Source organism: Polypterus senegalus, chromosome 18 (assembly GCF_016835505.1).
Source record: "Polypterus senegalus isolate Bchr_013 chromosome 18, ASM1683550v1, whole genome shotgun sequence".
In the NCBI taxonomy this organism is placed as follows: domain Eukaryota; kingdom Metazoa; phylum Chordata; class Cladistia; order Polypteriformes; family Polypteridae; genus Polypterus; species Polypterus senegalus.
The window spans coordinates 24,488,814-24,513,612 of NC_053171.1; the positions used below are offsets into that span (position 1 = coordinate 24,488,814).

Sequence of the window (24,799 nt, forward strand, 5' to 3'; positions counted from 1 at the left end):
GGAAAGAAAACTACAGAAATATGGAAATACGTTTCAGTAGGAAATCATTTTTAAAACATTAAAATGCTCTCATAAATTATTCAGAAAATAACTGAAATTAATATGATTTTTTTTTAAAAAAAAAAAAGACAAGACATGCTTTTCTCAGGATTAAAGTATAACGCATGCACAACTGTTAAAAATGAGGTAACAATGTGAAAATTTTGGTGCCAGGAATATTTTAAAATTGAATTAGAAAATTTGTTTTGTGACTACAAAGGAAAGTTTGACTTTTCCATTCCTCAGTAGCAGTACTCAACTCCTTCATTAGAAAGCAATCGTTTTCTGCTCCTGCTACGAAATTGCCAGGCACTCCTGGGTTCTTCTACACTTGGGTGATGCCTGGCACACACTTTCCAAAGGACAGGCAAGTAATGATCTTGTTATAACAATTATTATTTACTGCATACTCTACCCAAGATGACTAAAAACATCAGGATGTGTTACAAAGTTTTGCTTGAAATAAATTAAACAATTAAACACTGGCAAAAATGACTTGCTTGGGTTTATAGTGAGTCAGAGGTGAGAAATGAGCTGGTCTGAGTTTCATTTAAAACCACAATGAACTTCAGTGTTCACTGCCAAGATCATTGCTAAATGACACCTGTCTCTAGAGAGCCGAGTGGGTTTTTATAATATTTTGTGTTGGCATCTAATTTTACTTATATTGAAGAATCGGTTTTCTCTTTTTCTGTTTTTTTCTACAGAGCAGTCATTCTGAACTACACTATCATATCACCATTCACTTAATGTCTGAACATGTTGCAATGTGCACATATTTAAACTACAGATATCAAGCTATAAAAACGTTATATATGTGTCTATATCTATATTTACATATATTAATATATATATATATATATACACACACACACACACACCTACATACTGTACGTACTGTATACAGGATACACAGCACTATGTAGAGCAAAATGGATAAACACTATAGAGCCTGAGTTAAAAAAATAAATAAATAAATCATATCTTAATAAGATCATGCAGATATTGATTATATTAAAGACAGTGAATAAGTGTGATTGGGTTGAGAACTGGGTTGATGAACTGTAAAATATGTCAAAACAAAACATCCAACAGGTAAATCATCCAAAAAAAAAAAAAAAGTCAAGCACCAATTCTTATCTATAAACTTGTTTCTGAAATTTGCACAGAAAATACAACTAGAAAAGTGTGACACAAAAAAAATAGTAGTCTTGGCAGTGTACCAATGGGTGCACACATTTAAAGCTAAAATATGTGGCTGAATATCACTCAAAAGATGACATATAAGGGCAGTATTTTCCAGTTACATCATACAGAATTAAGCCACATTAAGTCAACAGTGAGCGATTTTGAGATTTCATGTAGACCTAACTGTCAGTTTCAGAACAAACCTTTTCAAATTAATAAAATAACATTAGGATAAATGTGATAAAGTGCAACTCAACCTACAAAGTCACACCATAGTTAATGTGAGATTCAACATTACTGGAATATCTAAAAATGGAAGCATACATTCAAGATTATTTTATGGAAGACATGCACCGCTTTTGTTTATTCAATATCACAAAAACATCAAACATTTATTCTGAATTTATTCATTTTTTTTTTCTTCTTGCATTGTGATTTCTTAATGAATACACAAAGTGCTTCAAAAAGGTACAGACAAACACAAGCAACTAGGACATAAGATCTTAGATTACTGCTATGGACCAAGCACACTTTGCAAGTTATGATGAAAATAAGTTTTGCAGTTCTGGTGCTTTGCTATTTTCGCTAGAGGACTACGCTTGAGATAAGATGCTTCAACTTACAAGTTTTTACTTTTACAGGAGTTTTTATTTAATGAGTTACAAGGCATTTACTTTGCAGTTATGAGAATCAATGTGGCATTTTTGGATAGCATTAGTGTGGTCTGGGTGCATGACAGCACCAGTCTTCTTTGTGTATACACTGTATATGCAGTACTGTATACTATTCTGTTCTCATTTGGGCACAGATGCCACTTAGCATTACCACTAAACTCCTCCCAATTCAAGAAAAAGACATAAGATGATCGATCCAGAAATGGAATCTGAAGAACTCACTTCTTCTTCATCTTTTCCTTCTTTATAACACTCTTGTTCACTGCCACAATCACCACCTAGCCCACAGCAAAGATGCTGCTATCACCCAACCTCTTTTTTCCTCACTTTGTTTGGTGAGCGTGATGTTAATTTTTTTTTTCTTGTTTCTGTAACGGTACAGTAATGGGAAAACACTTTGCGGGTAAACAATGAGAATCATACTATAAGGGGAATTGTCAGTAGTACTAGCAGCAAGTACAATGGCAGTGGTGTGTGTGCCACAGAAGATGAGAGTGCCCAATATATGAAATAGGCAGAATGTTATGTAAATTAGCCACCTGCTTCTAGAGCCCACCAGACAAGTGCTCAAAAAAACAGGCCCTCACCCCACGGCCAAAGTGCTGCAAACAATATTACAAAGTTTAGCTAGACGTTGAAAGCAGCCAGGCAAAGCTCCAAGAAAGTATATTACCGTCAAGCATAACTTTTTTCAACCTAAATATCAATAACCTAAAATAAATAAATTTCTCTCACTTTATAATATAGAAAAAAAAAGACTTCACAGACAGAATTTATTTTGGATTTTGCTATTATAAATGATTAAACTAAACTATAATCATACTTTACAAGCAATTAAAGCAATATAAATAAACAGGCTGATTCAAATCACAATTTTCAGTAATATAGATATATTTCCTTTGATGAATCAATAAATTGTTTGAAGAATCGTTGGAAAATTTCTGTATAAACTCTTCACAACCAGTGTCATTACCTTTCTAATATAAAGGTGCTTTACAAAGGGGTCAATAAGGATATATATTTCACTTTTTGAGTTGGTTTAGAGAAACAGGAGTAACTGCTGTAGATGATCCTTACAGACAGTCAATCGATTACATGAACTCTTTATGCATGCCCATCCCTAGTGTAAACTATTTGTCTATTAGTCACACAACATGGCAACATTTTTATTTTTTATATAAACAAGCGTAAATATTAACTGTCTGTATTAAAAGCAGGGGTGAAACATCTGTAAAGATCTATGTTTCACTCATCTTTAAAAGACTGCGGCGAATGTTATCACTTAGATGCAATATGCAAATTAAATAAAAAAAGTAGCACAAAGCATTCTTTTCCACAATCACACTTTGCAATCATGGTAACACAAGGCTCCTGAAATGTAAAAGAGAGATTGAGAAATAGGCACAATGCAGGAGCTAGCTGGGGAACAGATGAAGGTGCTTATGGCATATGAAAAGAGTGCTTTCACATCACCTATGTAGGTAAATGGGATATATATTACTACTCTAAAGCAAAATCGCTAGTTTGTAATATGATCCAATGAATATAATTAAGAAGAAGCAACCATTGTCCCAAATGTATCCCTATTCACCTACCAACATAACAGCCTATCCTCAAACAGTCAGATATATGATTAAGCCATAATAATCTTCAACTCACAAATTAAAAAAAAAAATGTATAAAGGTAGACACTACACATGCTACAAATCTTTTAGGCAAATTGGTAATGCCTGGTAATTGGTAATAATTAACATCCTACATTACAACTCCAGAAAGGCACTATATTTTGCATATTATGTATTTGAATATATAATTTTAATATTTTCTTTTTGACTCATACAATAATCACAATATCTGCACTACCAAACTATTTCTGCATTCCTGTTCTATTATTTCTCCTGCAAACCAAATACTTATGATCCCTACACATATATTCAGGTATTACAATATCAAACAGCTGCGCGGCATGCAATGACAATTCAGTTTGCACTTACAATTTTGGAAACCATTTAACATTTTCAACAAAATGATTAAAATTGTCTACAACGTTTTTTTTGAACTGCAAAAATCTCTGGCCATAAGCACCATCACACAAAGAATCTGCATTCAGTTATACACTTCCTGTGTTTAAATAAAATATGGTCAGGCAGCTCAGCTCTTCTTTTAGTGCAGGTGAAGTGAAGTCTTTTAATAAAAGTATCATGTTGAAGCATTCAATAACTAAATTACTACAAAACGTATTGCAAAACTAAAGTAAAATTCTTTACCATTAATTGCCTGTTTATATATTTAAGACTTGCATCCATATACTAATATAAAAATTAATCTCAATAGGGATCAAAACACAAACACTGCCAGTTAGTTATTGTGTAGTCCATCCATAGTATTTAAAAACAATATCCTGCAATGTAAAACACAGAATCATTTAGAACCTCTGCGGTGGGTTGGCACCCTGCCCGGGATTGGTTCCTGCCTTGCGCCCTGTGTTGGTTGGGATTGGCTCCAGCAGACCCCCGTGACCCTGTGTTCAGATTCAACGAGTTGGAAAATGGATGGATGGATTTAGAACCTACATATGAAAAATCAGCTTTTCTCATTAAAAATATCAACTTTGCAGGTGCAATTGAACTTTTCATCACAATATACCATTGATTCACTAAGGACAAGAATCAAGAACAGAATCTGTGTAGCAGTTCTATTTGTGGCACAACATCTGCTCGAGTTAAAAAAAAAAAACACTGCAATGCACTTCACTATTAACATCATAACAAAATATATTCTAACAGAAAAGATGGTGTTTCACAGACATAAGCAGGAGCACTACCTTTTTCGTTCTTACAGATGGCACAGTGTAAATGTTAGCACTACTGCCCAGAGGTATACTTGGAGGATTCTGTGCCAAATGCTCTGTCCACATTTGCATTGTGCATTTTAATGTTTCAGCCAAGAATAAGCTCATATATGAAACATACAGTATGAAAGCACTATCACAATAAAATCATGCATTCTTCCACTTTGTTAACAGGAGCACTTGAAAGCTGATTTAAATTGACTTTAGAATTGATAAGCTAAAGTAATCAGCAACACAGCAGAGAAGAAAGACACCTCCACATATTCACAAGATCCTCCCAAGTCCTTGTTTGCTGCTGTCCCAATTGGCTTATGATGTGGTTAATTAACTTGGAACATTAGGTATTCAGGTTTTCATTTTCATGCATGACAGAGGGAACAACAACAACAGGCTTTTGGGGGCTTCCATGTTAAGATTTATGAAGACTAATCATTATAGACCAACTTAAATTATCTTAATTAAGTAGGTTGGAAAATGTATTCACTGATGTTTTCTCCCTACCAATTGAAAAATAACATCTATCCATTCATTTTCAAAACTTGCTTTACCATGAGCAGGGTCATGAGAAAGCTGAAGCCTTGGGAAGAAGGCAGAGGCAATCCCTGAACAGATCAGCAGTCCATCGCAAAGTGAACACACAGACAAACAAACACACGGGCCAATGTAGTACTGCCAGTCCACCTAATGTGCATGTCTCTGGAGTATGCAAAGAAACTGAAGCACGGAAAAGAAACCCACATGGACACGTGGAAAACAAGCAAAATTTACACTCCTTGTTGCGAGGCAGCAGCACTACCACTGCGCCACCGTACTGCCCCCGTTATCAGGAGAAATGTGGAAGTCACGGAGCCTTACACTGTGATAGCCTACAACAGCAGAAGGGGTGCACTGATCGTGTGGATCAGTTATTGATCTTCTACCCTTCACATGTGCAAGCAACAGAAATAAAATATATAAGAAAACTGTGCACAGAAACATGCTGCTGCTGTCCCAGTTGCAACATCATCATCAAGAATTAGAAATAAATTTAAAAACTGAACAAGATTAAACCTGCAAACAAAAATATAACAGAAAATGAAGATGTATATACAGACATGAAAGCCAGAACTAAGCACAGTTTTTGGTTGACTAGGAGTTAATCTTTGCCATATACTGAACTGCAAGAGAGATTTATCATTTTCCACCTACACTTCTTTCAGAGTGTTTTTGGCTTCCTTGCTCTATAATGTATCCCAAACTGTCTTTATGAATTTTTAAGCACAGCGGATGGATGATTTTGCATTTTTGCCAGATTGGTAGAATAAAGAATTGCTGTTTTCACTACCAGTATGAACAGCTGTATTACCAAAGAGTTATTTATGAAGAATAAAATATAATGTAATTGAGAGTAGAGATCTGAAAAATATAACAACAGGTCAACTACTACAAAAAAAAATAAAATAATAAAATAATTGGTAATACTCCACCAAGTCCACCTAAAAAGATGATTTGACAGACAAAAGTTGAACAAATGATACACATGAAGGACTTTCGTTATAAGGAGCAGACATTTCACAGATTTTTCATTTCAGTATGAAGCAAACTGGGTATTTCTGTACAAAATAAATCATAGCAAATATTGTTAACAACTTGGGAAAATGTAACATTAAATTTGAAATGAATCAGACTTAAATTAAGGTAACAGTCCATGTCATTTCAAGCGTCTAAACTTTTGTAATCACTAGTCCCTACTCACTGTGTAAGATTAGAACAAGTATCAATTATTAGATGAAAACCTCTGGCTAAGGCAAACCTTAAAAGAGTTGTATCAAAAGTAGGAATCATTTCGAATTGTCATATATTGATGACATCCATTTCCAAATGGAAAAGCAAAATTGAAAAATAAGCTGCACATAATAGGTTTTAAATTGCATGATTAAGCACTCACACATTGCATACTTTGGTAATTTTTTGCCGCTCAATTATTTTTCAAGAACTTCCAGTACATACTGAAAAGAACAATTGACAACGTACTTGCCCATTATGTCCCTTTTCACAAAATTATTCAGCACACTCTTTACATTGCATAAAACAGAAAAAGTCCATACAAAAGAAGCAAACAAAACCCCTAAACATCAGTGTTCTACTGGTCTGTTCTAAATAAGGGGCCTCATCAAATGTCCAATATGCAACAAAAACTGGTCCCAAATTAATCATCAAATTCTTCTGCAATATATCAAACATCAGGCTTCTCAAATACATTAACACTGAACCATTCATGCTGGATAACATTTCAAGTTTTATGTAAAACTACAGTTGATTATCTACTACATCATTGAGGTGAAACCATGGACTGGGTATTTAGTCTGTGCTGCCCATAACAATAGTAATTCTTTACATTTTATATAGTGCTTTTCTCACTACTCGAAGCGCTTTTCATAGAGAGTGGGGAGCTACTTCAACCACCACTAATGTGTAGCAACCACAGGATGATGCACCGGCAGCCATTTTTGCACCAATACACTCACCACACATGAGTTGTTAGGTGGTGAAGTGCTGAGAGAGATAGCTAATTACAGACAGGGGATGAGTACCGGACTAGAATGACTAGGCCATGGAGGGCAATTAAGCCTGGACATCAGGATATACCAACTCTTTATAAAGGATGCCCAGGGATCTTTTATGACCACAGAGAGTCAGGACCTCGGTTTACATCTCACCATTTTTTTTTTTTTTAACAGCATGGAGTCCCCATCACTGGACTAGAGAATTGGGATCCACATTCAGACCACAGGGTAAACACTCCATGCTGTCCTCAGCAACATATCTTCTAGCAGCAACCAAAGCTTTTCCCAGATGGTCTCCCATTTAAATAATGGCCAGGCCCAAACAGCTTCAGGTGGATGGCCTCTTCTGAAGTGCATGTGATATGGCTATTTGATTAGCAAAATCAATATAAGCAGAAAATTCTCTTCTTATCTGGATTTTAAAAATTTATATTACATTCAATACTTAATAGTCATTTTGCTGCACTGCCTAACCAATTATATTGTAACAAACTACGTGCTTACGCTTCTTGTTATAGTTAGTTAAACAATTTATAACATGTGCACATTATTGGTAAACATTTTGTTTAAATGTCATTTCTAAGCTGTAAAATAATAATGAATTATGTATTTTATTGCCCTGTCCACTACACAGACTTTGAGCTAAAAATATAGTTACATTGAACAGAGGTGTAGTATAAAGCACAAATTTAGATCCTGTTAGTATAAAGTCATGTCTGTGACAATTGTCAATGTACAATATTACTTACTACTAGTTGGAGGAATCTTAATAGTTAAAAGAATATTAAACCCAAAAATTATTTTACTTATATGTTAGCACATGTAGATTGTAGTGGTGGCCAAGAATAATTGTTAATCTCATGTTTTCTTGGGAATATGACATAAAAAAAAAAAAAAGATTCTAATAGAATACGAGCAAATCGCGACTGACAGTGGACAACAACAATGTGAAAAACATCCAGTGAAAACAAAATCTGATATAATTCATGCTGCATAATCCACATGTCCAACATCCCAACCCAAATTGTAGACTTAAAATGTGCATTAAATATATTATAAATATTATTATTATAAATATTAAAATACATGCATTTCTTGCTAAAAGAATAATAGTACTTACTACTGGAAAGTTTAATGTACAATATAAATTGGAAAGGCACTTTCCCAGAACACTCTGCTTTTGAACCAAAGGATTCTTGACCAATGAATTAAAGGGAGAGGCCAATTGGTCACTAATAAATACATTTATTTATTTAGCTATCTAAAATTTGTAAAAAGTCTTAAAATCCTGTTTTAATTTTGTTATTCTGGGGTACTGAATGTTGTTTGATGAAAAAAATAAATACATTTAAAGGATATTAACGGAAGCTGGCAACATAGCAAAATGTGTAAAAAGTGAAGGGGTCTGAATCCTTTCTGAAGGCACTGAAAATATATATCCATGCAGTATGTCAAATGTTGAATAGCCATTCTAATGGAGGTGGTGTTAAAAGTAAATTGCACAATACATTTTAACATTCTTACAAACTCCCTTAAGCAATGTCTCTTACAGTTTACAAGCTCTATAGCAACCCATAACGGAGAGTCAGCAGTTAAAACTTTAACTCAAGCTAAGGATGTAAAAAGATCCAATAGAGCTGATGAACAAACAAGTACTTCCATGCAGGCAGAAATCCCTCCCTCCAAGCTATGCTGTAATTACACATTTGGCTTCAATTTTTTTCTACAGTGGAGTTTAAAAAACTTGATAGTTGACCGAATGGTAACTAATGAGTTTCAAATTGTCCTAGCTACTAGCAGCACAAACTAGCTGCACCGGCTGACACAATGAAATTGGTAAGAACAGAAACAAAAAACTATATGCATAGTGCCTTACTGAATGATTGCTGGTACTGGTCTAAACACTATTTAACATAGCGCTGGCAGAGTGGTTAGTACTGCTTCTTCTGAAGTGCACGGCTCATCTCATACCCGCATGCCTCCCACATACCAAAAACGTGGGCATGAGGATGAGCAAAGTCTACTGAGTGCATAACCAATTAAACAAGAAAAGTGGGACCAAAAATAAATACAAATTATCCAAAATGAATTAGTTTTTTCACTATCAATAACATATTGCTTAAGAATATAGCAAAAACAGGAATTTTTAATTCACTGCCACAAAATGAATATGACACTCATGTTAAATTAAGGGTCTGTTGGTACAGTAGCCAATATAAAACCCTGCATAATTTAAGCAGAAGAGTTTGACTAATAAAATTAAAAAAGTGATTTGTACAAAATGCCTGAAACATTTTATCTGAATACCTACTGGTATGCCCACCACTGTATTTATTTTTCACATGGAAATTAAACTTATTTTGTAATGTATCTAAATGTTCCAACTATAACAAATGAAATGTTTCATAAAATTGCAAACCTTGTGAATCTCAGTACAGTAACCAAACCTATGATTCAGAATCTGTCAACGGCAATGTGGGATGCTAAGTGATGACTAAACGTTGGCTCATCCTGAGCAACTCAAACTGCAGTCACTCATAATTCTAGAGGCTGCTTATCTCCTCCAGCTAAAGCTAGCATCAGCGGCTAAAAAAAGTGAACAGTAATAATCTAAGTGCGTAAGAAGAACATAAGGAATGCAAAAAACAACTAAATTTAAACATAATGATAATTTCACAGCCTAATATTTACACCACAGTATTTCTGTCAGTGTTAAAAGATACTAGCAGATGAGTTATTTTTAGTTCTGAATTGAAGAACTTTGATAACATAAAAATCTTTTTTTTTTAATCTTGTATTGGGCAACATATCCTGCATCCGCAAGAGAGCTTTGCATCATCGTGAGTCATTTTACACAGGATCATTAACAGCATGCACGATCCCAAATGCTTTACAGAGCAAACAATATACAACTGAATACAAAATTTAACTTGATTTAAAAAATAAAATAACTGGTAATTGACAAAAAACGTAGCAGTGGCTGACATAAACAAAGTCCATCAGATGTTTAAGAGTGGGTACCATCACAAGGCTGAATACAATGCAATAGTTATTGAAGTATAAAAGAGAAAAGGATTTAACAATGACGACAACATAGTGACAAAGAACAGTATAAATTAAAGAATTCAGCTTGGAACTTTTAAAACCAAGCAGCCGGCGTCAGTTATATAGTACAATTTACCTAATATCGATTTTTGGTTTTATGCAATTTAATAAACACTTCCATCTTATTTCACAGTTTTAGAAGCTATTCATACAATATGTGCAGCCTACATGGCCTCAATTATTTGTGCTCTTTACATTGACTCATGGCAAGATGTGGGTGGTAACTGCACTTCTCACTCTTAGGAATTAATTAATAAATAATTAAATAAATGGCATGCTACAAAATTTTGCTGTTAAAGGATGGTCATTAAGCTTGTAAGGATAAATCTGTAAAATAACTCTTAATGCAACTGCTACTATTCAAATGCCAATGCAAAATTAGATATCCTTCAAAATTAGTTTAAAAAAGCTGGAGAAATATTCACACAACTTTAAGCCATATTTAAAAAAGCTATTTAAAGTTTCAAGCACTTAACGTATTAACACATTAAATGGTGTCAGATCTTATTTTGGAAAGTGCATTTTGCATTCAGCATAAGCATTGTAACACTTGAAGCCTGGAGGTACATATGGGATCAATAAGAATTTGTATATGAGTGATGTTAAACTGTCAGGCAAATAATAATCATATTACCTTCCAAGATCTGATACAATGTTATTTCTTACATTATTTTAAACAATTTTCAGAGTCAGACTAATAAGGGGCAAAGAAGTGCTTAAGGATTTAGGATAAAAAATGTTAACAAAAAATCCATTTTAATGAATGTGAAATGCCAAATATGCCTTCTGTATGATTTTATCATTTAAAAAGAAGTATTCATTTTCCACATTCCTAAATTTGATTCACGTGCCAGTTCATTTGTAATTGGGTACCTGAAGCAACACTGTCACATCGCTCCAGGTACCCTACGTCAATTCAAAATAGCTTATATATGCACCTTATGCTTCATTCTCCTCTTACATCTAAAGAACATTGTAAGATTAACCAACAAGGCTAATTTGAAGTAAGTGAGTGGGCACAACATCAGTCTAGGGGGATTTTCTGCCTTGTATCAGGTACTGCCAATATAAGCTTTAGATTCCCTCAACCATGTATTTGTTAACAAAGTTAGGAAAAATAATAGATTATTTAATCTAAGACTGAAGAATATTTTATAGCATTGTTTTTAATATTTATAAAACTGGTGGAAATATAAAATTGTCATTTCATTATTTTTAGGTAATTATTCTGTATTTTTTTTTTGTTTTGTTTTGTTTTTTATACACAAATCTACGCCCTAACTGCAAGGCTCAAATTTTAAAATTGTAGGTATAATTTTTAGTGTATTATACAATGCTGTAAAGCTGCATGAATTCTTTCCTGACAAAGGAAAATAATAACATTTTCTAAAAAGTCACTAATGATTTGCAAATGAAGTCTAAATGTAAACTTCATGCAAAGCCTAAAGGAAGGGAGGAACGCATGCAGACTTAGGAGGTTTTGTTTTATTTATTTATTTTTAACTGGTTGGTTTTTTGAAGCAAAAGCTGCCTGTATACACTGTAATTATTTATCTTCTTCAAATCACAGTATGCAGAATTACCGTGTTGTTAACAAAAATGAGAAATTATTTAAAGTTGAACGCATAAATTGAAATCTTTATAGTCCTGTATGCAATGATTTATTATGCCTTTCATATTTAATGCATATTCTGGGCCACCCACTAGGGTTTAACCATGAATTGCTAGGCATGAATGTAGCCTTTGTTGGAGTATTTGGAATAAATACACGTAAGGACATATAAAAACATGAAAAATCCACATCAGAAGCGTCCCAACCAAAATTTGAACCAGGCACATCTTGTCATACATTTATGATGCTGTAATAAACAAGGTAATATATACTGTAGATCTGTGTCTGAAGTTAAGTATAAATTAGGCTGTATGTGCCACATGACCCAATTTCAATTATATTAAATTAACAAGTACTTTTCAATTATTAAAAAAAACCTAGGGAAAACCATTTTCTGGAACATGTTAAATCTTTATACAGGCTAGAATTACGACTCTGGTATAAGCAAAGAGAATGCGTGCCCAATGGATATGAAGACCTACAGGATGTTATCCGCAGATCTATCCCGAAGCTGACTTGCTGAGCCTAGTAATGATGCTCACTGACTACACTTCCCACGAGATTCACAAAGGACTGGAAGGAGACACACTGCAAACCCAGTGTAAGCTGAAGGGCTTCTCTCCGTCTCCCTCAAACTGAAGTGGCTCAGTTTTAATCTTGATAGTAAGCGTCATCAAATCACATGCAGCAAACACAAGTTAGAACGGACGCTTTAAAACATTTTTATTCACAATTACAAGCAAGAGGGAAAATATCAAACAATCCAGTCACAACATCTTTTCTTAACTAGCTTATGCTTGTCTGCATTTTGTATGTTGACGAACTCAAATGTTCAGTTTCTTAAAAAGTGGACCCTTTTTTCTGTTAATGTGCTATACCCATTTCATCTCATTCAGCCATGTCAAAAGGTCCTATCAGTGCAAGCTTTACTTTTCTGACAAAGGAGCCAAAAACACTTTTTGGAGCAGACACTTCTTTTTCCTTTCTGCTATTTCCTTCTAAATCAACATACAGCATATAATTTGTTTCGTTATGTTTGTGTGTTACCTTGTATTTCACACTTCAGAGGTGCAGAGTTGCTGTTGTGTGAAAATGTAAGAACTTTCATTAAGATTAGAACAGGAAAGTTTAAAAACCTGTAATATTAAGGTCAAAGGAACACCTTATTAAACCATAAAGTCACCCATGTCGGTCAACATCAAACAAGTTTGAATTAAAAACTCATCAAATTTACTTTTTAATGTATTCTGTATTGGCCATCATTTCTTGATGGGAATTTATATATTTATAAATATATATTTTTAAATATATAAATAAATATTTATTTTATATAGCTCTAAACAAAATGTGCACACATATCAATTATAGCATGTTGGCTGGTTAGAGACCCACTACCTTGCTATTTATACCTCACTGTTAATTGGCAATTTTTTGAGAAAAGAAAAACAAAAAAAAGGAAGTTAGAATTCAGAATATAAACAAGCAAGAGAACTTAATGAACCTAAAATGATTTAAACGTCTGGTGTATACTAGATTTCAGAGATAAGATAATTAAATGAGGTCACAGTGGCCGGAATTACATGTGCAAAAGGTTACTAACATAATTTTGACTACAATTGTAATTAATGCAGCTTAGATATCATACAGAAGACACTGTACTGGTCCTGTACTCATTGAAAGTGAGCAGTACTGGTAAGTTCAGCAACTTACAGAAGCATATTAGGGCCACAGAGAAAATAAATAAATAAAAATAGGGACAGAGTGAAGAAAAAAAACCATCTATTTCAAGATTAAAGTCAAAACGTTTCCTTTAATCTCATATTTGATTTCGTGATTTTGACTTTAATCTAGTGATTTATTTTGTTGATAAAGTAGAACATCGTAAACATCCATTTTAAGAAAAAGTTTAATTTATTAGTTTCTCAAACCCCATTGTAACTAAAGTAGCATGTTGAAAGCTTCATATTCTGTGGGTTTCCCGACACAGTCATTAATTCTCGGCAAGCATTGGGCACGAGGCAGGAACAAGCTCTGGATGAGGCTCTAGCTCATTGCAAAGTGAATATGAGCAAACACATACACTAGCATCAATTTAGCATCACCAAATCCCCGAACCTGCATGTCTTTGGATAGGAAACCAAAGCACACCAGGAAACCATGCAAACTCTAGGCAGGGAACACCCGGGGACGTAACCCCCTTACTGCAAGGCAGCACCGCTTCAGCAGTGCCCGCAAACGTTCAATTATTAATAGTATACGTTATGTCAATGAAGTTAACAATTTATCTGTAAAATGTAATGTGCAAGCTGTAATGCATTTCATCATTAAAATGATATCAAGTATAAATCTTAGGATTCTAAATGTTCAGAGAGCTATAATGTCACAAAGTTAATGTATTCTGTGAGATGATCGCTGCCTGCAGCTGTTCTCGGTGCAAGATGAAGTCGTTTAAGAAGCACGTAGCGATTAACGACTGGGTCGGGGAACACTTCGAAAATGAAGCATTTAACATGCTACTTTAATTACGATGAGGTTTAAGAAACTCTAGTAAATGAAACATTGATTTTAAGATGAAGTTTACAATGTTCTACTTTAATGACAAACTATGAGTTTAAAGTTGAACTTTCATCCTTAATCATGACAAACTACGAGATTAAAGTGAAAATTGAGATTAAAGTCAAAATTGCAACTTGTTTAATCTTGTTTCTTCCTAATCCCTAATATGCTTCTGTAATAACAGAAAATCAGTTAGAATAACTCGCATAGTACGATGAACAAGCAGATCGCAAAAAAGTAGTGTGCTTGGACTAAACTTTTATATTCTAGATTTGTAAATCAAGAGGTCCCATATGGTCAATAGACTGAAATATAAACAGGAATATGTCAAGCAAGGACAGCATGGAGGCAATCTCTCAGCATTGTCATTCACTAAGCTTGAACCCTGTTTGAATTGCCTTCTGTGTGGAGTTTAGGCATTCTCTTGGTGTTTGTGAGGACACCCCTTACAAGTTTATTAAGAACATCAAACTGGCTCTGTAATAGATGGACATCATGGTTATGGTTACTTCACTACTGTCGTGCCTGATGCTCCTAGAATATAACCTGGCTCCCCATTTTCCAGTACTGGGAAAAGTATGTTTGGAAAATGCTTAAATGAATGTTTAGCAGGATAAGTCACAAAAAGAAGTTAAAATCTGCAAAACTGACTAAAAGACATTTATGTGTTTTATGTTAATCTTAAACAAATAGCATACATTCACAGTAAAGTTATAGCTTTCCTTTATGCTGAAAGGATTACCATACATGTAAAATAATAACAATCATCACTTACAATTAAACTACTTTTTATGATGTTCTAAAATATCACTTTGTGGGGGAAAATCTTTTGTGTCAATGCTAGCTGTATAACAGCAAATATTACTTTGTATTGGAAGCAGAACAGCCTGATTAATTGCCATCCCCCAGTTCTTGATTCACATTCTGCCATCTCAGGGATTACAAATCATTTCTTTGTGTGACCCACCAATTCTAAGCATGTGACTGTCAAAGATGATACTTTCTACATCAGTGCATGACGACTCTCCAACTGAATAGTAGACCCCATTTAATCATACAGACAAACTGTCGAAAATGGTTTTTCGCTTGACTCCAAAGTAACCTTAATTTTGTAGTCACAGCTCTGCTGGTCAAAAATGTTGTAATACTTGTCTTTCTTTCTCAGTGTGATGCACAAGTCCTTTGTCATGCCTTTATCACTCTTGCCCAGATTACTATGATTCTGACATGTTCTCCTTCACAAGTTAGACTATAGTATATTCAAAATGTAGTCACTGACAATGATTCCACTAAATTACATCTCATTTGGCTCGTATCACCTTCTTTCCAGAAACAAAATCATCCCAGGAATTTTTTTTTTAATCAACTTACAAAACTGTGAACACCATCACACAAGAACGGCTTTGTACATTGCTTACCTCATTTCTACTAATGAAACAACCACAACTTTCTGTTATTTGTTGTCTTGTGGTCCCAAAGCCATATTATTGTTTAAATGTTCATTTAGTTTAGTGGTTGCTACACTCTACATCAACCTCAGGTCTGCTTTAGTGGTTTTATCAATCTAAGACTTAAGTCAGGGCTAAAAGCCCACATCTTCACTCTCAAATTCTAGAATTGTTCTTTACTGAAATGATTCCTTGCTAAGTAACTCATTCAGTTATCTCAAATACGTATCTGGTCATAGCCAGGTTCAAAACCAGGTGAAAGTCATCCTATAATGGGCATTAGGAGAAAACCTAAAAAACCTTATCTTCATTTATGAATTGCTCCTTTTCAGATATAACATATGGTACCTAAAGAGAACACTATGCAAACAGAAACCACACAGAAGATGAAGTGAACTTGCCCGTTTCTAAAGGTCTCAATTGCAAGACCAAATGCAAGTTGTGTTAAGTACTTTGGGGTGGTTATAGGACATCGCTTCAGATGGTGGAATGATTGTTTGATGTCAGAATTTAATTTGAATTTCAACAAAGAAACCTTCAAAGCAAAAAAAAGGCTACTAAAAAGGTTAATAAGTGCTGCTTGCCAATGCAGCATTAATTGGATGTATAGTATATTAATCATAAAGCAAAGGTAGGAATGTAGAATTTAAAATAAAAAAAAAGGGAACAAATGACATTTCTTCTTAAGCTACTAAAAATTAAGAAATTTAAATTGAAGAATTATAGAGCAAATTTACCACTGAATATAATATATATTCATTTGAAGACGTTAGCTGTAGACAATACTAAGAATATGTCTGGCTCTAATGGTTTATTTCATTTTGAACCCTAGGAAGGACTGACTTAATACATATATATAAATATTTTGATTTCTAAGCTCAGTAACACATATCTGTCCTTTTGACTTAAATATTTATGCTGAATTTACAGGCTATAAATTTGACAGTGTATTTATGCGAAACCAAGCTGAAACTACTGACGCCCTGTACTCTCTGCACTGGTCCACCCTCTCTTCATTATTCTGACAATTTTATATCCATAAAACTGAAAAAGAAACGTGAAGTTTAGCACTAAAACACTGTCTATTGCATTTGATTTTCTTCTTTAATGTTACAAAGTCTAAACCAAGTTTAGGTAGAGAAAATTGATGGTGTCAAACACTCGGTGGCAATAACAACAACAAGAGAACATACGGTAGTAGGGACATGTGTGATCGCTTCCATGAAACTCATCCTTGCCAATCAAACCAAAAAGTCAGTAGCTTATCATGACAAAGAGAAGCCCTACTACTAGTTAGGGCTGACTGCAGATGGTGAAATGCACCTTAATTCTGTTTTGAGGATGTATACCACTTAACCAGCATGTTCTATTGACCCACCACAAAGACATACAATTTAAAAAGAATTTTTTGCTAGTCTGTTAGTTGCTTTGTACTCTCCTGTCTTGCTTTTATTAATAGGTTGAAACACCATGCAAGAAACTAATTTGGGGGTGAACTCGATATTGCATGGGTGAAATACACTAAATTATTACTCTGTTAGTATTGGTAAAGTATGCCACTTTAATATACAGTATATTGCACGTTTTCATTGTGATGGTAAAAACAAAGGCATGATATACATCACTACAATGCAGGGAAAGGCATGATATACATCACTACAAAGCAGGGAATCTACTTTGATACAGAAATGGAGTTAAAACTTCTTGTCAAGAGCTTAAGACAACTATTTCAATTCAGCTGCGATGCAAAATCCAAGTTGATTTGCATCTTAGCATACTGGGTGCTGAGCAGTGGGGTCTTAGAATTTATACTTGGGGCACTCTCTCTGCAAAGTTCTTATTTTTTTAACTCTGACTTAAAAAGAAAACTAACAATTATTTATAAATATTACTATACAAATTAGACTACAGTCTTTAGGTACTTATATGAAATGACAAGTATTTATAAAAAAAATGGTTTTACTATGCTTATTTAGTATAAAAACATGACTGTCTACATTTTTAATGTAGTACTTTTGTCATATATGCCACAATTTGTATACAGTATATTAAAGGATCAGTTTACGTAAAAGTACACAGCTCCTAATTCACACTATCTTGAAGGCGTCTTGTTGGGGTGACATTGAGGTGCAGTGGTTAGCTCTGCTGCTGGGAATGTGGGTATTAGTTATGAAAGGAGTGCAAATTGCACATTCCCTCTGTCTCCAGGAGAATTTTTATAAGGGTACTAAAGTAAAGGTAGGATAATTGGGGCTTTTGATTTTTCACAATTTGAGTGTATTCATGTGTACCCCCGTGATGTATTGGTGTCCCATTCAGGAATTGCTTATGCACTGTGATCAAATCTGCTTAAATAGTCTCTTGCTCAGAAAATTAAATGAACAACTTGGCTCTCTGGTTCTAGTGTTCATGGTTCTCTGTTATTCAAAGCAGGTTGTTTCAACATTTGTGTATGCTAAATTTTTAATTGCACTTATACATGAGTTTTAATGTTCATGAGAGAGACAAGTTTGTTAGTTTGATGCTTTACTACTACTTGCTGTGCAAAGCAGCTGGCACATGTTTTTATGGTTCTATATAAAACAGATGTACCACACATTTAACATAAAGGTCTGTCTGTGGTCTCATCATGCTCATCGTAGCCTTTGATACAGTCTCCTGCGGAAGATTAATTCTGAAACTAGAAGCTGTAGGCAACAGAGGTAATCATCAAAATCGGGTCTCAAATTGGTTAATCGACATGAGACAAAAGACTACAGATAAGTGGAGAATGCTCCACATGGAGTGGGGTCATCAGTCGAATCCCTTGGGGGTCTACCATTACTTTTACAGATTCCAGTATTGTTAGTAAACTTGTGAAATTTGCAGATGACACTAAAACTGGAGGAACGGCAGACTCTAAAGAGACAGCAAAAACAACTCAAGACCACCAGGTGAACTGAACAAACACTTGGAAAATGTAGTTTAACATTGAAAAGTACCAAGTACTACACAAGGGCAAAATGAGCACATCAATAATACATAAAAGATGGGAGACCCCACCCTAAAGAACGGAAAATCTTAAAAAGAGTTAGGAGTTTATGTTGACATTATGTTTTTACTGTCTAAGCAATGTGCAGAAGCAACTAAAAAGGCAAATAAAAATATATCATAAAACATGCTTTATATAACTTGAGGGACACAATGCTTAGAATACAGTAATCCCTCGCTATATTGCACTTCGACATTTGCGGCTTCACTCTATCGCGGATTTTATATGTAAGCATATCTAAATATATAACGCGGATTTTTTGCTGCTTTGCGGGTTCTGTGGACAATGGATCTTTTTACTTCCTGTACATGCTTCCTCAGTTGGTTTGCCCAGTTGATTTCATACAAGGGACGCTATTGGCGGATGGCTGAGAAGCTAACCAATCAGAGCGCGCAGTTAAGTTCCTGTGTGTTGAATGGCTCAGCGACGGAGCGCTGAATTCGATTCTGCGGCGTTAACCAGGAAGTCTCGTCTTACTCATTCAGCATCAACGTGTTTTGCTGTGTAAAGAGTTAACTTTTGTGCTCTTTTGTGTTCATCTTTGTGCATAGTCAAGCCCTTCATTATGGCTCCAAAACGATCTGCTACTGCTTCAGGGGCCGTGCCCAAGCGCCAATAGAAGATGTTAACGATTGCAGAAAAGGTAAAAGTTTTGGATATGTTGAAGGAAGGGAAAAGCTACACCGCTGTAGGACGCCATTACGGTATCAATGAGGCTACGATTCTTTTTATTTAAAAGGTAGGAAAGGAATATAAGTTCTACGGCCGCAGTGTCCTTTTAACCAGGGTGCAAAACGAGTTGTAAGTGGATGTAATAAGGCAGTAGTCTGGATGGAATCTGCTTTAGGGATTTGGATTGAAGACTGCCAGAAGAAGAACAATGGCGGTGCTACACAATTGCTTGAAGAGGCTCCTTAAGAAGAGCTGTAACGCTCTCCTTTGTTGTGCAGTAAAACTAAACTCATCGTTATCGGACAAGTCATCGTGTCATTGTTGGTGAGTAACCATAATTAATTTTTTACTTACAGTACTTCGTACATGTACGTATGTTTAGTGTCACTATACACACATTTACTGTATACAATTTTTCTTGCATTGTACGTATTTATTGCTGGTGGCCTGACTATCGTAATGGCTGTAACATATGTGATATCGGAGACACTCGATATCTTTAAAATAATATTTAGGTTTTACGGTATATAAACAGTGTGTTTACATACATAATTTCAATGAATCCTACCTAATAGCTAAGAGAATACAAAGGGTTTATGCTGTATAATTGTGCGGGGAACATTTATAAACAGTGTGGGAGAGTTTATAAGGGCTTAAAATATATAAAAATAACAATACAAACATATGGTTTCTACTTCGTGGATTTTCAACTATCGCAGGGGGTTCTGGAACGCAACCCCCGTGATCGAGGAGGGATTACTGTAATGTATTAGGTCAGGCCACGTTTAGAGTATTGTGTGCAGAGGTGGTCACTGTGTTACAAGAACAACACTGCGGCCCTTGAAGACGTGTAGAGGACAGCAACCAGGTGTAGTCCCTGGACAAAAGAATACTTCACCAAAAAAAAAAATTATATATATATATATATATATGTATTTTTTTATATGCCACATACTTCATGCAGTTTATGTCGCTAACAAGAAAAAAATTTTATCAAATGTTTTCAAACAGAAAGAACACCATGAAGATTCAATTTGAAGTGACCAACATTGGACAACAGCAAGCAATGTGAAAAACATCCATGGAGAAAAGAAAAAGAATGCTCACGTAATTCATATTAACTAATCCACATGTCCGTTATCCATGCTTATGCTTAGAACATATAAAATGTGTGCATTTTTTGCTAAAATACTATTAATGCACTTCCAGACACCAATGAATGAGGGGGGAAAAGTGAACTGATGCAAAAAGCACAATATTATGTGAATGTGCTTCTCCTCATTATGATTTACTCTCTTTTCTATGGAAATATTAATAGTCTTTTAGCACAAAATGTTCACATTGTTTGCTGTTGTCCAGAGTTGATCACTGCTGGGTCACAATCAAATTGAATCTTTGTTATGTCCCTGCTTCACAATAACACAAGTTAAAAACTTTTTCTTGGCCACCACTACAAACTGCATGGGCAAGTAAAAAATAATAATCGTTTTAGGGTGGAGTATTCCTTTAAGAACTTCATACTCTGACAGATTCACAGAATTAAATCAGTTTAATCTTGAGCAGAGGAGACTGTGTGGTGACCTAATCCAGATCTTGAAAATTCTCAAAGGCATTGATATTGTAGATCCAGCAGAATTCTTCCATCTTAAGGATGAATCACATACTTGCAGACACCAGTGGAAATTTATGAGTAGTGTATTTCGGACCGAAGCCAGGAAGCACTTCTTTACATAAAGTGGAAATCTGGAATAAACTACCAAGAACAATGTAGTTAAAGCAGAAACCTTGACAACCTTTAAGACATACTTCATCTGGATGAGCTATTGGGACAGCTTAGCTGTTAACCAAAACGAGCTTGATGGTCTCCTCTCCTTTGTCAAATTTCTTATGTTCTTATACTGAAATGAATCAAAATGGCATCCACTCCTGATTATCCAGCATCAAAGAGAGGCCTTATCTTTCTCCAATGTAAGATACTGAGCTAGGTGCGGGTTTTATCTGTGCTTGATACAAAGCTGAAGGACATTTCACTATGCAAGATCGCCGACAGGCTTAAAGAACCAGTACCACTGCCTGACTGTACACTTCCATAAGATACCCCTCTATATGCTGAACTAAGCGTCACCGCGATGATGCTCCCGGCCCTACAATGCGGGGTACTAATAGTGAATGCCATTATGAAACTACATCATAATCTTAACAAGCATACGCGTGAATAAATACATACATAAATAAATGAGCGAGGGGGGATTCATAAAAGCAAATACAGCATGGGGTTCGCAAGTAATACATTCGTTTGACAAAGACTGGCCGTCGCACAATTTTAAAAACCTGCACAGTAAAAACAATAACAACAAAAAGAAATGCAATCGCCGGTCTCTAAATGCAGATGCAATCTGCGTGCGGTCGCCAGCGCGACGCTCGGCACTGAAGAGCCTGGTGTGAATGGGCAGCCAGGTACTTTATGAATGGAGGCGGTCACGTGACCGCCGCACCTCCCCGAGCTGATATTTCTCACCGACTCTGTCAACAAGCACGCGCGGCCCGCAGCCCCGTCCCCCCTTCTTTCTCCAGTCCTTATCCGCACATCGGGACGTGCCAGTTGTGGATTTTAATACACACCGCAATAACATTTCCATCGGTGATTGAACTGTGTATGTGAAAATATGCAGTTTCTTCTTGGTGTTCTTTTTTATGAATGGAGACCAGGGTATGCAAATGAGGGTGATTGAGAAAAAACATGGCGTCCCTAGCGCCTCCGAGTTACATGACATTGCAGCAGTCGAGCGCTTTCACATTGGCCCAACGGTTAACAGAATGAATCGAGATGCCTTTTGTTAACGTGGCTCTGTTTAACCGAAATGGGCAATTCCTCGTGTTAGATAAAGCGCACTGATATCATGTTAGAGTTTTGGACGTGTATACTCCATACTCGACCCTCCATAAAAATACTTCTGAATAGTTATCTGTTCTGCAACACCCATCACTTCGCTTCATCACAAGCATTCATCCCGATTGAGAAAGCGGACACCGCAAAGCACACACTGGAGACCACTTCAGATTACATCCTGATGATCATACAGTTTGGCCAATAAAGTATGCAGCCAATAATCATTGCAACATAAGAATTCCAATGCCGATGGTTACGTAAAACACACAACAGCAGTTATCTGAACCCGTCTTCGATTTAAACAGACAACTTGCGCATCACAAAACGTCGTAACTTCCTAAGCACCAAATGTCAAAGATTAAAATATTACGAACAAAGCACGGGGCATACAGATGCAACAGTGTAAGAGAATGCACTTACTCGTTGGTAGGATTTGCCGACTCTTCGCTCATCTTTTCTCACCGGGATCCGAGTCCTTGGAGTAGCACCGACGATGCAGCCACAGCCGGGAAATTCACCCCAGAGATCAACATTTTTCTACCCACGACACAACAATCAGTTTTACTTGAAAAAAAGGATCGGCGAAAAGAAAACCATCTCGTCGCCAGCAAATTGTATTTGCTGCTGCTGGATTTTTGTTCTTTCTCTCTTCTTTTTTTATTTTTTGTACGCCCCGAAGGAAAAAAAGACAGGAGAACCTAAACCAATGCACAAGCACGAAATACAATCCAGAGATCCGTCTTTCTTCCCCCGCACTGCCGAGTGACCATCCTCAACGTCGCCTTTTAGAAGCAGCTTCTTGTACAATCCGGCCGGCGTTTTGAGGAAATAAAAGGGAAAAAAGACAATAGCAAAAATAATATTTTAAAAAAATACTCGCAGAAATTTGTAGCACTTCGAATCGCAGCAGTTCCCACGGCAACCTCTGTCCGCAGCTCGAAGTGTATTTTTGCGTGTGCGTGGTGTGTGTGTGTGTCTAGGAGGTAGCTAGCTAGCTAGCGGTGGTCGCTTCGTGGGTGTGGGGAATTATTCAGATATCGGAGTTTGTTTCTTTTTTTTAACATGTAAAAGTTGTTTTCTTCTTTTGCGTGGCGTCTACTCTCAGCAAAAAGTGGCGACGTAAGTACCGTTTTTACTCTCCATTTTACACTCGACAGTGAACACAGTAAGAGAGAGAGATAGAGAAACTGGGCGGAAGCGTGACCTCAGTGCTGGGGTCCGGATCCCTCCGCGTCCCTTCATCTAAACACTCCAATGCATCGCAGTTTTGTGTTTATAAATATATATATATATACACACATATTTTAACAAATCGACGACTGCACTTCCCAGGAGCACGTTCCTATCTAACGTGCATTTCAATAATGGTAGTCTTTTAAAAGCCTCCAAAGGCCCATTCCAGAGAGCGGGTGTCCACAGAGATTTTGTTCCGAAGTTGTCTGCAAATAGTCCGCGTACTTCCCAAAAGAAGTGGCGTCTCAGCGCACGCTACCAGGCGCTCAGTGATACGTAGGAAATGGGACGCGGCCGTTTGTGTGTGTATGTAAGTGAGTGCGCGAGCGAGCGAGAGAGAGAAGAGGGTACGAGCGCGGGCACGAGCGCGTGCCCCAGGCAAACCAAAACTTGTCTGGTCACACTGCGTGCCTAGAGAAGCGGAGCCACATTTAGAATGGCTAGATTGAAATGGACCGTCGAGAGGGAAACGACCCTTATTTCATTAATGCAATGTTTACTTTTATTCGTTTTTTTTTTTTTTTTGAATGACATTCATGTTCACAGTAGTTTAAAGGAGAATGTGTTTATTTGCATGCAGTAAATATGACGCCCCTGTGTTAGTTTTCAGCCCATGCCGCAGGGGAAAATAGTTCGTTTAAGTTTGTTTAAGGCTAATTTTCGTCAAATGTCTGCATTTCTCTAGTCTACAAATGGTTCACATAGAACATCTTCATCCGTTTCCATGGAACACATGTGAATCTTCATTTGGTGGAGATTTTCATATTAACTAAGCGATGTAACGGCCATGTCCCACTCGTAGTTTTGAGCTCGCAATTATTGATTAAATCGAATAACGGGGAGGGGATGACAGTTTCTTGCGCCTCGATAAAGGAAGGAGGAACTATTCATGGGTCACAGTATATTTTAATTAACTGGTAAACCCGTTTACAATCGGATGTTCTCTTATATTTC

At 35.9% G+C, this 24,799-nt stretch overlaps 1 protein-coding gene across 1 annotated transcript in view; it reads right to left on the reverse strand.

The window, feature by feature from the left end:
* Positions 1 to 24,160, reverse strand: part of spred1 (sprouty related EVH1 domain containing 1) — an 87,853-nt gene extending 63,693 nt beyond the window's left edge. Inside the window, exon 1 of the mRNA XM_039741116.1 lies at positions 23,033 to 24,160. Within this exon, the coding sequence (XP_039597050.1) occupies positions 23,033 to 23,064 (32 nt within the window). The 5' untranslated portion in view covers positions 23,065 to 24,160. The remainder of the gene's footprint in view (positions 1 to 23,032) is intronic.
* Between the last annotated feature and the right edge of the window lie 639 nt (positions 24,161 to 24,799).